Source organism: Sciurus vulgaris (assembly GCF_902686455.1).
Source record: "Sciurus vulgaris genome assembly, chromosome: 6".
Taxonomy (NCBI): Eukaryota; Metazoa; Chordata; class Mammalia; order Rodentia; family Sciuridae; genus Sciurus; species Sciurus vulgaris.
In genome coordinates, this window is record NC_136466.1 from 805476 (window position 1) to 819346 (window position 13871).

The following is a 13871-nucleotide window of genomic DNA, read 5'->3' on the forward strand; positions in this document are numbered from 1 at the left end:
GCTCCTCACACTCCTCTAGGACAGTCACCTCCTCCCCAGTGCCACTCGCCTCCTCCATGTGGTCACTCACCACTCACCTCCAGCTCCTCACACTCCTCTAGGACAGTCACCTCCTCCCCAGTGCCACTCGCCTCCTCCATGTGGTCACTCACCACTCACCTCCAGCTCCTCACACTCCTCTAGGACAGTCACCTCCTCCCCAGTGCCACTCGCCTCCTCCATGTGGTCACTCACCACTCACCTCCTCCTCACACTCCTCTAGGACAGTCACCTCCTCCCCAGTGCCACTCGCCTCCTCCATGTGGTCACTCACCACTCACCTCCAGCTCCTCACACTCCTCTAGGACAGTCACCTCCTCCCAGTGCCACATGCCTCCTCCATGTGGTCACTCACCACTCACCTCCAGCTCCTCACACTCCTCTAGGACAGTCACCTCCTCCTCAGTGCCACTCGCCTCCTCCATGTGGTCACTCACCACTCACCTCCAGCTCCTCACACTCCTCTAGGACAGTCACCTCCTCCTCAGTGCCACTCGCCTCCTCCATGTGGTCACTCACCACTCACCTCCAGCTCCTCACACTCCTCTAGGACAGTCACCTCCTCCCAGTGCCACTCGCCTCCTCCATGTGGTCACTCACCTCTCACCTCCAGCTCCTCACTCTCCTCTAGGACAGTCACCTCCTCCCCAGTGCCACTCGCCTCCTCCATGTGGTCACTCACCTCCTCCTCACACTCCTCTAGGACAGTCACCTCCTCCTCAGTGCCACTCGCCTCCTCCATGTGGTCACTCACCACTCACCTCCAGCTCCTCACACTCCTCTAGGACAGTCACCTCCTCCCCAGTGCCACACGCCTCCTCCATGTGGTCACTCACCACTCACCTCCTCCTCACACTCCTCTAGGACAGTCACCTCCTCCCCAGTGCCACTCGCCTCCTCCATGTGGTCACTCACCACTCACCTCCTCCTCACACTCCTCTAGGACAGTCACCTCCTCCCCAGTGCCACACGCCTCCTCCATGTGGTCACTCACCACTCACCTCCAGCTCCTCACACTCCTCTAGGACAGTCACCTCCTCCTCAGTGCCACTCGCCTCCTCCATGTGGTCACTCACCTCTCACCTCCAGCTCCTCACTCTCCTCTAGGACAGTCACCTCCTCCCCAGTGCCACACGCCTCCTCCATGTGGTCACTCACCACTCACCTCCAGCTCCTCACACTCCTCTAGGACAGTCACCTCCTCCTCAGTGCCACTCGCCTCCTCCATGTGGTCACTCACCACTCACCTCCAGCTCCTCACACTCCTCTAGGACAGTCACCTCCTCCCCAGTGCCACACGCCTCCTCCATGTGGTCACTCACCACTCACCTCCAGCTCCTCACACTCCTCTAGGACAGTCACCTCCTCCTCAGTGCCACTCGCCTCCTCCATGTGGTCACTCACCACTCACCTCCAGCTCCTCACACTCCTCTAGGACAGTCACCTCCTCCCCAGTGCCACTCGCCTCCTCCATGTGGTCACTCACCACTCACCTCCAGCTCCTCACACTCCTCTAGGACAGTCACCTCCTCCTCAGTGCCACACGCCTCCTCCATGTGGTCACTCACCACTCACCTCCAGCTCCTCACACTCCTCTAGGACAGTCACCTCCTCCTCAGTGCCACACGCCTCCTCCATGTGGTCACTCACCACTGACCTCCTCCTCACACTCCTCTAGGACAGTCACCTCCTCCTCAGTGCCACTCGCCTCCTCCATGTGGTCACTCACCACTCACCTCCAGCTCCTCACACTCCTCTAGGACAGTCACCTCCTCCCCAGTGCCACACGCCTCCTCCATGTGGTCACTCACCACTCACCTCCAGCTCCTCACACTCCTCTAGGACAGTCACCTCCTCCTCAGTGCCACTCGCCTCCTCCATGTGGTCACTCACCTCTCACCTCCAGCTCCTCACTCTCCTCTAGGACAGTCACCTCCTCCCCAGTGCCACTCGCCTCCTCCATGTGGTCACTCACCTCTCACCTCCTCCTCACACTCCTCTAGGACAGTCACCTCCTCCCAGTGCCACTCGCCTCCTCCATGTGGTCACTCACCTCTCACCTCCTCCTCACACTCCTCTAGGACAGTCACCTCCTCCGATTACCACTCGCCTCCTCCATGTGGTCACTCACCACTGACCTCCTCCTCACACTCCTCTAGGTCAGTCCACCCGTGCGTTCCTCTCGCTGGACCCTGCCTTTTGGTCCAGGGTACTGTTTCTGCACACCGCCCCACTGCAGAGCACCCGGAGAATGCGGGAAACTCCTAACACTGCCGTGTTTTCAAACCTGGAGACCCCAGACCAGTGGAAGCCTACCTGGGCTACGGCTGGGCAGATTCACTGCCCAGGGCCAGGGTCGGCTGGGAGGCTGGGGGGCTGGCGGCATGGGCAGGGAGGCCCATGGGGACAGGTGGCCTACCCAGCTTAGCTCTGGGAGTGCTTGACCCTGATCACTCAGAGGGGAAGGGTGAGTGGACGGTGGACTCGGAGCCTGGTATGACCTGCTCCGTGGCGCCCCTTCTTGTGCCAGGTGTGGATGGCGTAAGTACTTTAATGGGTCTCATGTTCAGGGCCTCGCTCCTTGGGGTGATGTTGCCAGGTGCTGGGACCTTTAAAGGGTGGAGCCCAGTGGGAAGTCCTTACGCGCTGGGGTGCGGCTCTCAGAAGAGATCAGAGCAGTCCTATGGGATCCCAGTTAGCTCCTGAAAAATGGCGTTCTTACAGAAGAACAAGCTTGCCTTCCACGTCCCCCTGGCTTCCTGTCCTGCCGTATGAGCTCTGCCTCTTGCACATGCTCCTGTTACAGCATCATCTGCAATGAGGCCTTCACCCACGTCCAAGGGGCCGCCCAAGTTTGTAATGTAAGTCTCTCAACCTATAAGATAAATGAACTTCTTTTCTTTATAAGGTTTCCAGTTTCTGGTATTTTGTTTTAACAAGACATTCACATGTGCAACGACACATATCGTCACTATGATAAAATACCTGAGTCAACTTATAAAGAAACAAGGTTTAATTTGGCATGCAGTTCTAGAGGTTCCCAGTCTGAGGTGGGCAATCCCACTGTTTCAGACCTGTGGTGAGGCAGCACATCATGGCACGGGGGAGTGAAACCCTTCACCTCATCACAAGGCAGGAAGCAGGAGAGACAGGAAGGGCTGGAGCCCCACACGCTCCTACAAGGGCATGTCCCGAATGACCTTAGGACCTTCCATAGGCCCCCCTCCTGAAAGTGCCGTCACCTTTCCATGGTGCCATCGGGGAACCAAGCCTTCACTGACCACAGGGGCTCTTGGGGCAGGGCCGACTTCCCAACTGCAGCACTGACCAGTGTTGAGATGCACGTCTCCACGCACACGAGGCAGCCTAGCAGTCGGATAGGAACTGCTTTTACTCTAAGCAGAGGGGCTGCCAGGCTCGGCCACTCACCTGCGCGCCAGGAGGAGCAGCGCCTCTCTGAGGGGGAAGATGCTCCTGTGCTCCTGAGCCCGGAGGCACCTGGCAGCCGCTCAACCTTCTTGCTGAACTGGACTTCTAAGATGGGAATGACCTCTGGCATCTTGGCGGATATCACACGATAGGCCACATCCGGCCTCCCAATGAACCGCTGGCGAACGCTGATTTCGTAAGGCGAGTGGACCCTGATGTCATCCACGTCTTCCCTCTCAAACCTGTGGAGGAGCGCAGCACTGGAGTCCCGGATCTCCAACCCAGAAACCAGCACGGTGAGCCCTCCTGGCCCAACGTGAAGCTCTGGGCCTTGGGAAACAACAGCAGGGATCTTGATCACGACCCTGTCCTTTCCGAACGGCTCACCGCCAGCCCGAGAGGGGCTTTCCCCACGCTTCGCTTCTGCTGGCATCTTCCAAAGCTTGGCGCTGAAAGGCCACCATGAAGGCGATTCCAGTTCTGTCAGCAATCTGAAAGGCAAGGAACACAGACACCTGCATCCACCGCTTTCAGACAGTGGAGACTCTTGTTCGCTGGAAGACTGCTTTGACCTTTACTGTCACCATTAATGTTCCCACAAGCAATCGTAAAGCAGAAAGTGCAGGGCTGTTCCTCTGTCGTTGACGAGGGAAGCCCAAGGTTCAGGGCAGTGAGGACACCTGCCTAGCGGTGCCCAGCTGATCCGCAGTGAAGACATGGCAAACAGGCACAGCAAACTACGATATTTCTCTTTCCATAATAGGCTGCCTTGACCTGAGGACTCTTGGCTCAATATCAATCCTGATCGCAATGTCTAGAGAGCTAGGATAACTCTGCAGTGTGGACAGTCTGCACTGTTCAATGCACTGGGAGCCATCTATGGCTACTGAGCCCCTGAAATGCAGCCATTGCAACTGGGGCACTGAATTCTTAAGTCAATTCTAAGTTAGTGGCACCAGATTGGACAGCCAGACTTAGTCTGTATTAGTCAGGTATTAGGACCACTAATACCACTAAGAAATATCTCTAAAGTCCACAGAAGAGAGAAAACTGAAAGCAGGAAAGAAAAACAAAGGTCAAATGGAACAAGAGGGAAGCAGAGTGAGACAAACTGAGCCATATTAGTATTCATACTAAACACAGGCCAAATACTCGAAAGAAAGGCAGGCCGTCAACCCCGAGAGAGAGACAAGATGCGGCCTCAGCGCACTGCGCGTTAAGAGACACGGCAAAAACGTGGAAGCCCAGGCAGAGCGCAGCCAAGGGTCAGGGAGAGATGAGCCCGCTAAGAGCACAGGCGCGTGGGCGGGGCTGCGGCTCAGGTGGAGCACCTGGCGGCGGCTAAGAGCACAGGCGGTGGGCGGGGCTGCGGCTCGGGTGGAGCACCTGGCGGCGGCTAAGAGCACAGGCGGTGGGCGGGGCTGCGGCTCAGGTGGAGCACCTGGCGGCGGCTAAGAGCACAAGGGCGTGGGCGGGGCTGCGGTTCGGGTGGAGCACCTGGCGGCGGCTAAGAGCACAAGGGCGTGGGCGGGGCTGCGGCTCAGGTGGAGCACCTGGCGGCGGCTAAGAGCACAGGCGCGTGGGCGGGGCTGCGGCTCAGGTGGAGCACCTGGCGGCGGCTAAGAGCACAGGCGCGTGGGCGGGGCTGCGGTTCGGGTGGAGCACCTGGCGGCGGCTAAGAGCACAAGGGCGTGGGCGGGGCTGCGGTTCGGGTGGAGCACCTGGCGGCGGCTAAGAGCACAAGGGCGTGGGCGGGGCTGCGGCTCAGGTGGAGCACCTGGCGGCGGCTAAGAGCACAGGCGCGTGGGCGGGGTTGCGGCTCAGGTGGAGCACCTGGCGGCGGCTAAGAGCACAAGGGCGTGGGCGGGGCTGCGGTTCGGGTGGAGCACCTGGCGGCGGCTAAGAGCACAAGGGCGTGGGCGGGGCTGCGGCTCAGGTGGAGCACCTGGCGGCGGCTAAGAGCACAAGGGCGTGGGCGGGGCTGCGGCTCAGGTGGAGCACCTGGCGGCGGCTAAGAGCACAGGGGCCTGGGCGGGGCTGCGGCTCGGGTGGAGCACCTGGCGGCGGCTAAGAGCACAGGGGCGTGGGCGGGGCTGCGGTTCGGGTGGAGCACCTGGCGGCGGCTAAGAGCACAAGGGCGTGGGCGGGGCTGCGGCTCAGGTGGAGCACCTGGCGGCGGCTAAGAGCACAGGCGCGTGGGCGGGGTTGCGGCTCAGGTGGAGCACCTGGCGGCGGCTAAGAGCACAAGGGCGTGGGTGGGGCTGCGGTTCGGGTGGAGCACCTGGCGGCGGCTAAGAGCACAAGGGCGTGGGCGGGGCTGCGGCTCAGGTGGAGCACCTGGCGGCGGCTAAGAGCACAAGGGCGTGGGCGGGGCTGCGGCTCAGGTGGAGCACCTGGCGGCGGCTAAGAGCACAGGCGCGTGGGCGGGGCTGCGGCTCGGGTGGAGCACCTGGCGGCGGCTAAGAGCACAGGGGCCTGGGCGGGGCTGCGGCTCGGGTGGAGCACCTGGCGGCTGCTAAGAGCACAGGCGCGTGGGCGGGGCTGCGGCTCAGGTGGAGCACCTGGCGGCGGCTAAGAGCACAGGCGCGTGGGCGGGGCTGCGGCTCAGGTGGAGCACCTGGCGGCGGCTAAGAGCACAGGGGCCTGGGCGGGGCTGCGGTTCGGGTGGAGCACCTGGCGGCGGCTAAGAGCACAAGGGCGTGGGCGGGGCTGCGGCTCAGGTGGAGCACCTGGCGGCGGCTAAGAGCACAGGGGCCTGGGCGGGGCTGCGGCTCGGGTGGAGCACCTGGCGGCTGCTAAGAGCACAGGCGCGTGGGCGGGGCTGCGGCTCAGGTGGAGCACCTGGCGGCGGCTAAGAGCACAGGGGCCTGGGCGGGGCTGCGGTTCGGGTGGAGCACCTGGCGGCGGCTAAGAGCACAAGGGCGTGGGCGGGGCTGCGGCTCAGGTGGAGCACCTGGCGGCGGCTAAGAGCACAAGGGCGTGGGCGGGGCTGCGGCTCGGGTGGAGCACCTGGCGGCGGCTAAGAGCACAGGGGCCTGGGCGGGGCTGCGGCTCGGGTGGAGCACCTGGCGGCTGCTAAGAGCACAGGCGCGTGGGCGGGGCTGCGGCTCAGGTGGAGCACCTGGCGGCGGCTAAGAGCACAGGCGCGTGGGCGGGGCTGCGGCTCAGGTGGAGCACCTGGCGGCGGCTAAGAGCACAGGGGCCTGGGCGGGGCTGCGGTTCGGGTGGAGCACCTGGCGGCGGCTAAGAGCACAAGGGCGTGGGCGGGGCTGCGGCTCAGGTGGAGCACCTGGCGGCGGCTAAGAGCACAGGGGCCTGGGCGGGGCTGCGGCTCGGGTGGAGCACCTGGCGGCGGCTAAGAGCACAGGCGCGTGGGCGGGGCTGCGGCTCAGGTGGAGCACCTGGCGGCGGCTAAGAGCACAGGGGCCTGGGCGGGGCTGCGGTTCGGGTGGAGCACCTGGCGGCGGCTAAGAGCACAAGGGCGTGGGCGGGGCTGCGGCTCAGGTGGAGCACCTGGCGGCGGCTAAGAGCACAGGGGCCTGGGCGGGGCTGCGGCTCGGGTGGAGCACCTGGCGGCTGCTAAGAGCACAGGCGCGTGGGCGGGGCTGCGGCTCAGGTGGAGCACCTGGCGGCGGCTAAGAGCACAGGGGCCTGGGCGGGGCTGCGGCTCGGGTGGAGCACCTGGCGGCGGCTAAGAGCACAGGGGCCTGGGCGGGGCTGCGGCTCGGGTGGAGCACCTGGCGGCGGCTAAGAGCACAGGCGCGTGGGCGGGGCTGCGGCTCAGGTGGAGCACCTGGCGGCGGCTAAGAGCACAGGCGCGTGGGCGGGGCTGCGGCTCGGGTGGAGCACCTGGCGCGGGGGCGGCGCTGGGTTCACGCCTCAGCCCCAACGTGCCGAGCGAGTGAAGTAAAGGTCTGTCGCGCCGAGAAGTATGAAGATTTCCAAGAAGTAAATGAGTGCCAGTCACTAAGGGTGCAGAGGGCACTGCTGGGAGGAGGGCCTGTGCAACGGGAAGACTCGACATCAAGTGTGTGCATTGGACAGCACTTCGGAATCCATGGAGCAGAACGCTGACGTGGACAGAAGCAACGACCACTGTGCACATACACGTTTAAACTGTAAAGTGTCTCTGAATTAATCCCCAGTACCAAAAAAATTAATTCTTCAATTTACTTAGATTAAAAAATAAAAGGCTTAAAAGGACACAAAGAGGAAGAGAAGAGAGATGTCTTGTAGCTTACTGAGACCCTGTCTCAAAATAAAAAAATAAAAATAGAAAGGGCTGGGAACGTAGCTCAGTGGTACAGCCCACCTGGATTCAATCCCTAGTATCTGCGCCCCCCAAAATTACTTTGTCTACAAAGAGATGAAACAAGAAATCAATACCTAAATAATAACCTCAAAATCCTCAAATATTTGGAAATTAAACACATGCTGAAGTGATACAGGATTCCAAAAAAGGAAAAAAGAAATTACAACATATTGAAAGTTAATTAAAACAAAAATAGAATAAACAAAAACTGGTTGGAAGCCAAGAGAGAAGCCACTAGACAGAAGACAACAGCTCTCAGTGCACATAAGAAAACTTCCCAGAAAGGTTAAAATCAGTGGCTAAGCTTCTATTTCAAAAAGTTTCAAAACAAAGGCCAAAGTAAATTTAAGTGAGCAGAAAAAAGAAATGCAGAAATCAACGAAATTGAAAACAGAAAAAATGAAATACTGACAAAATCAAAATTCAGTTCTTTGAAGGCATTTAAAAAATTAATAACCACTAACAAGAAATGAACAAGGAAAAAAAAAGAGAAAATGCAAATTACCAATATTGGGACTGAAAAGGAGAGAAAGGTTACAATAGATCTTGAAAGGCTTGTGGATCTTATTCTCAACACCAACAAATCAACAACTTAAATGAAATGGAAACACTTGAAAAACCCAACCTTCTGCAACCAAAGCAAGAAAAAAAATCAAGAATATGAATTACATCTGTAATTCCTGCAACTCAGGTGGCTGAGGCAGGAAGCCAGCCTGGACACCTTAGCAAGACCTGCCTCAAAATAAAAAGAGCTAGGGATACGGCTGAGTGGGAGAGTGCCCCTGGGTTTCCTCCCCAACTGCCACACACAAAGGAAATGAATAGCTTTACAGAGAAATCAAATCTGTAATTAAAGATCTTGTCACAGAGAAAACTATGATCCAGGAGGTTTTGTCATGGGAGAAGAGGCGTCTCCTGAGAAGTCTCCGAGGAATTCCCAGAGGTGGAACGTGACTCAGGGCCAGTGGGTTCCTTTAATAAAAAAAAAAAAAAAAAAAAAAAAAAAATATATATATATATATATATATATATATACACACACACACACACACATATATATATATATTTAGTTGTCAATGGACCTTTATTTCTCATTTATATGTGGTGCTGAGAATCGAACCCAGTGCACCATGTGTGCTAGGCAAGTGCTCTGCCACTGAGCCACTGCCCCAGGCCGTCCAGTGGGGTTCTTGGCACAGTGTGGAAAAGAGTTTCAGAACGTGCCAGTCCAAAGCATAGATGGAGGCTTATTTAGGAAAGCAGATGTGTGTTCAAGGAAAAACGGGCAACCTCAAACAAGAGGCGCCTTAGCAAAGCAAGGAGTGTGCACCAGAGGGAGAAAGCAGGCTCTGCAGAGGGAGAGACAGCAACCTGCTGGTGGGGATGCTCATACTGACAGGGGGCTGCTCTCAGGCTGGACAAGAGTGGGAGGCAGGTGGAGCTGCACAGCTTCATGCCAGTGGGTCTGCCTCATCCACAAGGGTATGGGCTGAGGGCATGTTGCTGCAGACTTACCACTGGGCTTTCCATATCCCAAGGGCCACAGGTGTTTCAGTTAAGATTCGGTATCTCTCTATGTACCTTAAATCCCTATCTCAGTTTCACTGGTGAACTCTGTCAAATATTAAGGAAGAAATAATACCAACCACGTAAAAAACAGTATGAGAGTAAGTGCTTTGCCTTCATGTCAGGACCACATAACTCTCATGGCAAACCAGTCAGACATTACACGAAGGTGACACATGACACATGGGGTGGGAGGGATCTCCCCGGTGCAGAGGGACTTCTACTTGGGTCTTTCAGCCTCCTGGCACACCCTGAAGAGAATGTAAGGAGGAGTCATATTTTAGCAGAGGAAGAACTATCGAAAAGTGAAAGGGCTTGAACAGGCACACTCCCAGAGCAGAATCTGGGCTGTTTCAAGAGTGAGAGGTGCTTTTTGGGGTCTCCGGTTCTTTTTGTACAGGGACGTTTGTGAGAAGGGGGTCTGGGAAGGTGTGAGGGGATGGGGTTACCCTGGCATCACCCTGGGCTCACACGACGGTTTCTGGTGGCCTGGCCGTTCTGTGGCTCTGTGGGTGGAGGCCATCTGTACTCTCTGGTCAGCAGAAGGTTTCTGGAATGCACTGTGCACTCTAGGTTTCTTAAAATATCATACCTTTGCCAGGCATGGGTGCATCCCTGTAATCCCAATGGCTCAGGAGTCCGAGGAAAGAGGATCGCAAGTTCAAAGTCAGCCTCGGCAACTCAGCGAGGCCCTAAGCAACTCAGCAAGACCCTGTCTTTAAAAATAAAAAGGGTTGGGAATGTGGCTCAGAGGTCAGGGGTCCCTGGGCTCAATGCCCAGTATCAAAAAAACAAAACAAAAATCCCCCCCAAAACATTGCATTTTCCTTTGTTAAATCCGTTTAAAAGCACGTGTGTTAGTACACTGCACAGGCAAAATGGAAGTGCAGAGGGCAGTTTTCATCAGTGAGTGGATCCAGGGTGACTTTGAGGTCTACACGCTGCTCTGAAAGTTGGGGTGGCCAGCCGGGAGGGACAGGCTGGGAGTGCGGCGGGGGCACAGCTGCCACAGGCCTTCGGACCCGAAGCTGCAGTCTCTGTCTCCGTCCCTTTGTTTCTTTTCCAGTCTACCTCCTTACCAACAGGCTTCATGACACAGAAGCAGAATTCCTCATGGGAATATCGGCACGCACACCCGACGAGGTAGGGGACAGGCCGAGGAGGAGGCGGGAACGTGAGAGTGACCCTCGACCCGGCCTGCCATGTGCCCCACACACCCCGCGCCTGCCCGGCCTGCGGGGACAGGGTGTGTCGCCTTGGGCAAAGGTCAGGCGGTCGGTGCAGGCATGAAGGACGGGGTCCGGAGGAACAACGCACCTTTAACGGGCAACCTCTGCACCCCAGCTCTGTCACTCCACAGGAAGAAAGACAGACAGTGACTAGGAGGGCAAGCGAACCCGCCCACGGACGCCAGCTCTGAAGCCTCACCTCTCTCCCGAGAAGCCTGTCGACATCCCGTCCTGAACAGAGCTTGCTCCCTACACTTGCCTCAGCGTCTCTCCAGTGTGTGATCTTGAACGAGAACAGGTTCCCTCTCAGCAACAGACTGCACCAATGATATATAAGATGTGATAGAACTTGAGGACGTGGTATGCAACTCAGGGAGATGCCGCTGGAAATTGATCCGCGTCACTCATCTTACCAGTAGAGAAACAGAAGGATAACTCTACAGTCACCACAACAGATGGAGAAATAACCTGAAGAACTTCATCACTCAACCAAGTTAAAACTTCCAGCAAGCTAGAAAGAAGAAAATTATCCAGTTGGATAAAGAGTTTCTATAAAAAATATGTCTCCCTCTCCTCCTCTTCCTCCCTTTCTGTTTTGTTTCTTCAATAAAATTTACTTCCTGCTCTTGCCTCGGCATTTCTCCGGTGTTTACTGGACACCAGGGGAGCAAGGACCCGACCCTGATTTTCAAGACCAGTTCCAGAGGGCCTCAACCCCACCTTGCTGCGTGCGTCTCTTCATCTGCACTCTTTGTAATATCTTTATGATAAACCAGTAACTATAAGGAAGTGTTTCCCTCTGCTCTGTGAGCCTCTTGAGCAAATCCATGCAATCCAAGGAGAGGCTGTAGGGATCCCAATTTATTGCCGATTTATTGTGTTAAAGCACAGTTAGGATAGCCTGGCTAGCATCTCAAGTGGGGCTACCCTGCGGACTGACCTGTCAATCTGTGGGAGCTATCTGCAGACAGACAGACAGTCAAACTGAATTGAATCAGAGGACACTCAGGTGGAGTTCACTATGGACCTGACTGCTTGCCAGGCAGGTGGAGGGGCAAGCACCATCTGGTTTCAGAAGCACTCTGTACTGTGATGTAAGAGTACAGGAGAAACTGAGTCTGTTTTTATCACTCTAGGTGTTGGATTCCATGGATGAAGACTTCAAAGAAGCCAATAGGAATGTCCAAAGAATGAAGGAAACCATGTCAAAAAGATCCAAATGAGCATGGTGATGATTTGTTAAAGAAAAACTACCAATAAGCAGTTAGAAATTTATATTAAAAGAACCAAATGGGCCAGATGCAGTGGCGCATGCCTGTAATCCCAGCAGCTCGGAGACCGAAGCAGGAGGATTGCAAATTCAAAGCCAGCCTCAAAAACTTAGTGAGGCTCTCGATTGCTCACCAACAGGCGTTTGTCATCTGCCATTTGCCTGCCTCTCACCTGTGCATCGCCTGCCTTGCCCCTATCCATCACCCAACACTCGAGGTTCACCTCCTGATGGTCCAACAGCTGCCAGCAGATTGACCGCAGACCGCCAGTGGAGAATCAGCTGCCTGTTGCTGCCTGGAAGTTCACTGTCACAGTACCTGCAGGTTTGATTACACGTGGCTGCCGCCATTTTGAGACAACAGCCAGGCCCCGTAGGACCCCTGCCGGACTGACTGAGTCCCGTATCCAGGATCCCTCAGCCCAACCAATCACTCCCTGCCTCTGAGGCCCTCACATTGACTGACTGCTCCATGCCACCAGGACCCCTAGACCAAGTGACTGTGCCCTATCACCGGGAACCCAGACCAACTGATTGCACCTGGCCTCCAGGATCCCACAACCACACCAAACACACCTGACCTCCAGGACCACTGCCGGACCAACTGTATCCTGTCTCCAGGACCTCCAGCTGACCACGTCCACCCCTGAGCTGCAGCTCCCCATTTGCCAACACATTTCGAAGCCAGAGCGGCCATCTTGGATAATCCTGGAAGCCACAGCTTCCAGGTGGGGCAAATCCCATCCTGAGACGCCTGCTGGGGCTTGAAGCTCATTGTCAGGTACCTCTCATACATCAGGCTACTGAACACTGGGAGGTTTCATTACTATATGACTATTATACAGGAGATTTTCGTTTTTCTCCTTTTTTAAAAAAAAAAAAATTAAGTTTTTATTTCTTTACGTTTCTTGCTTTCTTTTCCTTCTGTTTACCTGTTCCCTCAGAGTCGCTTTCTCCCTTATTTACATGATGTCATTGTCCCCATAGGGGCTATTTGGTCTAGGATTGCATAGTGTCTGATTTGGGCACTGCTAATATTGATCTCCCCTTAAAGAAAGGGTTTTGGAAACACATAGAGCCACTATAAGCCTATAGGGGGAAATCTGCAATACCCCAGATCTGCAGCGCTAGAGGGGAAGATACATGAACAACATGAAAAAACAAGGGAAGAAAATGATCCCAACAAATCTAGATTCTATATTAATAGAATCCAATGACAGTATGTTAGAAGAAATGTCAGAAAAGGACTTCAGATTTTACATGATTAAGATGATTCATGAAGCAAAGGATGAGATAAGAGAGCAAATGCATGCAATGAATGATAATACCAATAAGCTGAAAGAGCACCTGCAGGAAGCAAAAGATCATTTCAACAAAGAGATAGAGATTCTCAAAAAAACCAAACAGAAATCCTTGAAATGAAGGAGACAATAAACCAAATAAAAAACTCAATGGAAAGCATCACCAACAGACTAGACCACTTGGAAGACAGAACCTCAGACAATGAAGACAAAATATTTCATCTTGAAAATAAAGTCACCCAAACAGAGAAGATGGTAAGAAATCATGAACAGAATCTCCAAGAACTATGGGACATCATGAAAAGACCAAATTTAAGAATTATTGGGATTGAGGAAGGCACAGAGATACAAACCAAAGGAATGAACAAGCTGTTCAATGAAATAATATCAGAAAATTTCCCAAACCTGAAGAATGAAATGGAAAATCAAATACAAGAGGCTTACAGAACACCAAATGCAGAGAATCACAACAGATCCACACCAAGGCACATTATAATGAAAATGCCTAACATTCAAAATAAAGATAGGATTTTGAAGGCCGCGAGAGAAAAGCATCAGATTACATATGGGGGGGACCAATACGGATAGCAGCAGACTTCTCAACCCAGACTCTAAAAGCTAGAAGGGCCTGGACCAACATATTTCAAGCTCTGAAAGAACATGGTTGCCAACCAAGAATCCTATACCCAGCAAAACTAACCTTCAGATTTGAAGATGAAATAAAA

The 13871-nt window shown here is 55.0% G+C and overlaps 1 protein-coding gene across 2 annotated transcripts in view; it reads right to left on the minus strand.

The window, feature by feature from the left end:
* SNAP47 (synaptosome associated protein 47) overlaps nt 1-13871 on the minus strand; it is a 143761-nt gene that overhangs the window by 85415 nt on the left and 44475 nt on the right. Inside the window, exon 3 of one of the 2 annotated variants that reach the window (XM_079143665.1) lies at nt 3469-3710. In XM_079143665.1, coding sequence (XP_078999791.1) covers nt 3469-3710 — 242 coding nt within the window. Of the gene's footprint in view, nt 1-3468; nt 3960-13871 lie in introns of both variants that reach the window. The other variant, XM_079143664.1, reaches the window with a different exon arrangement.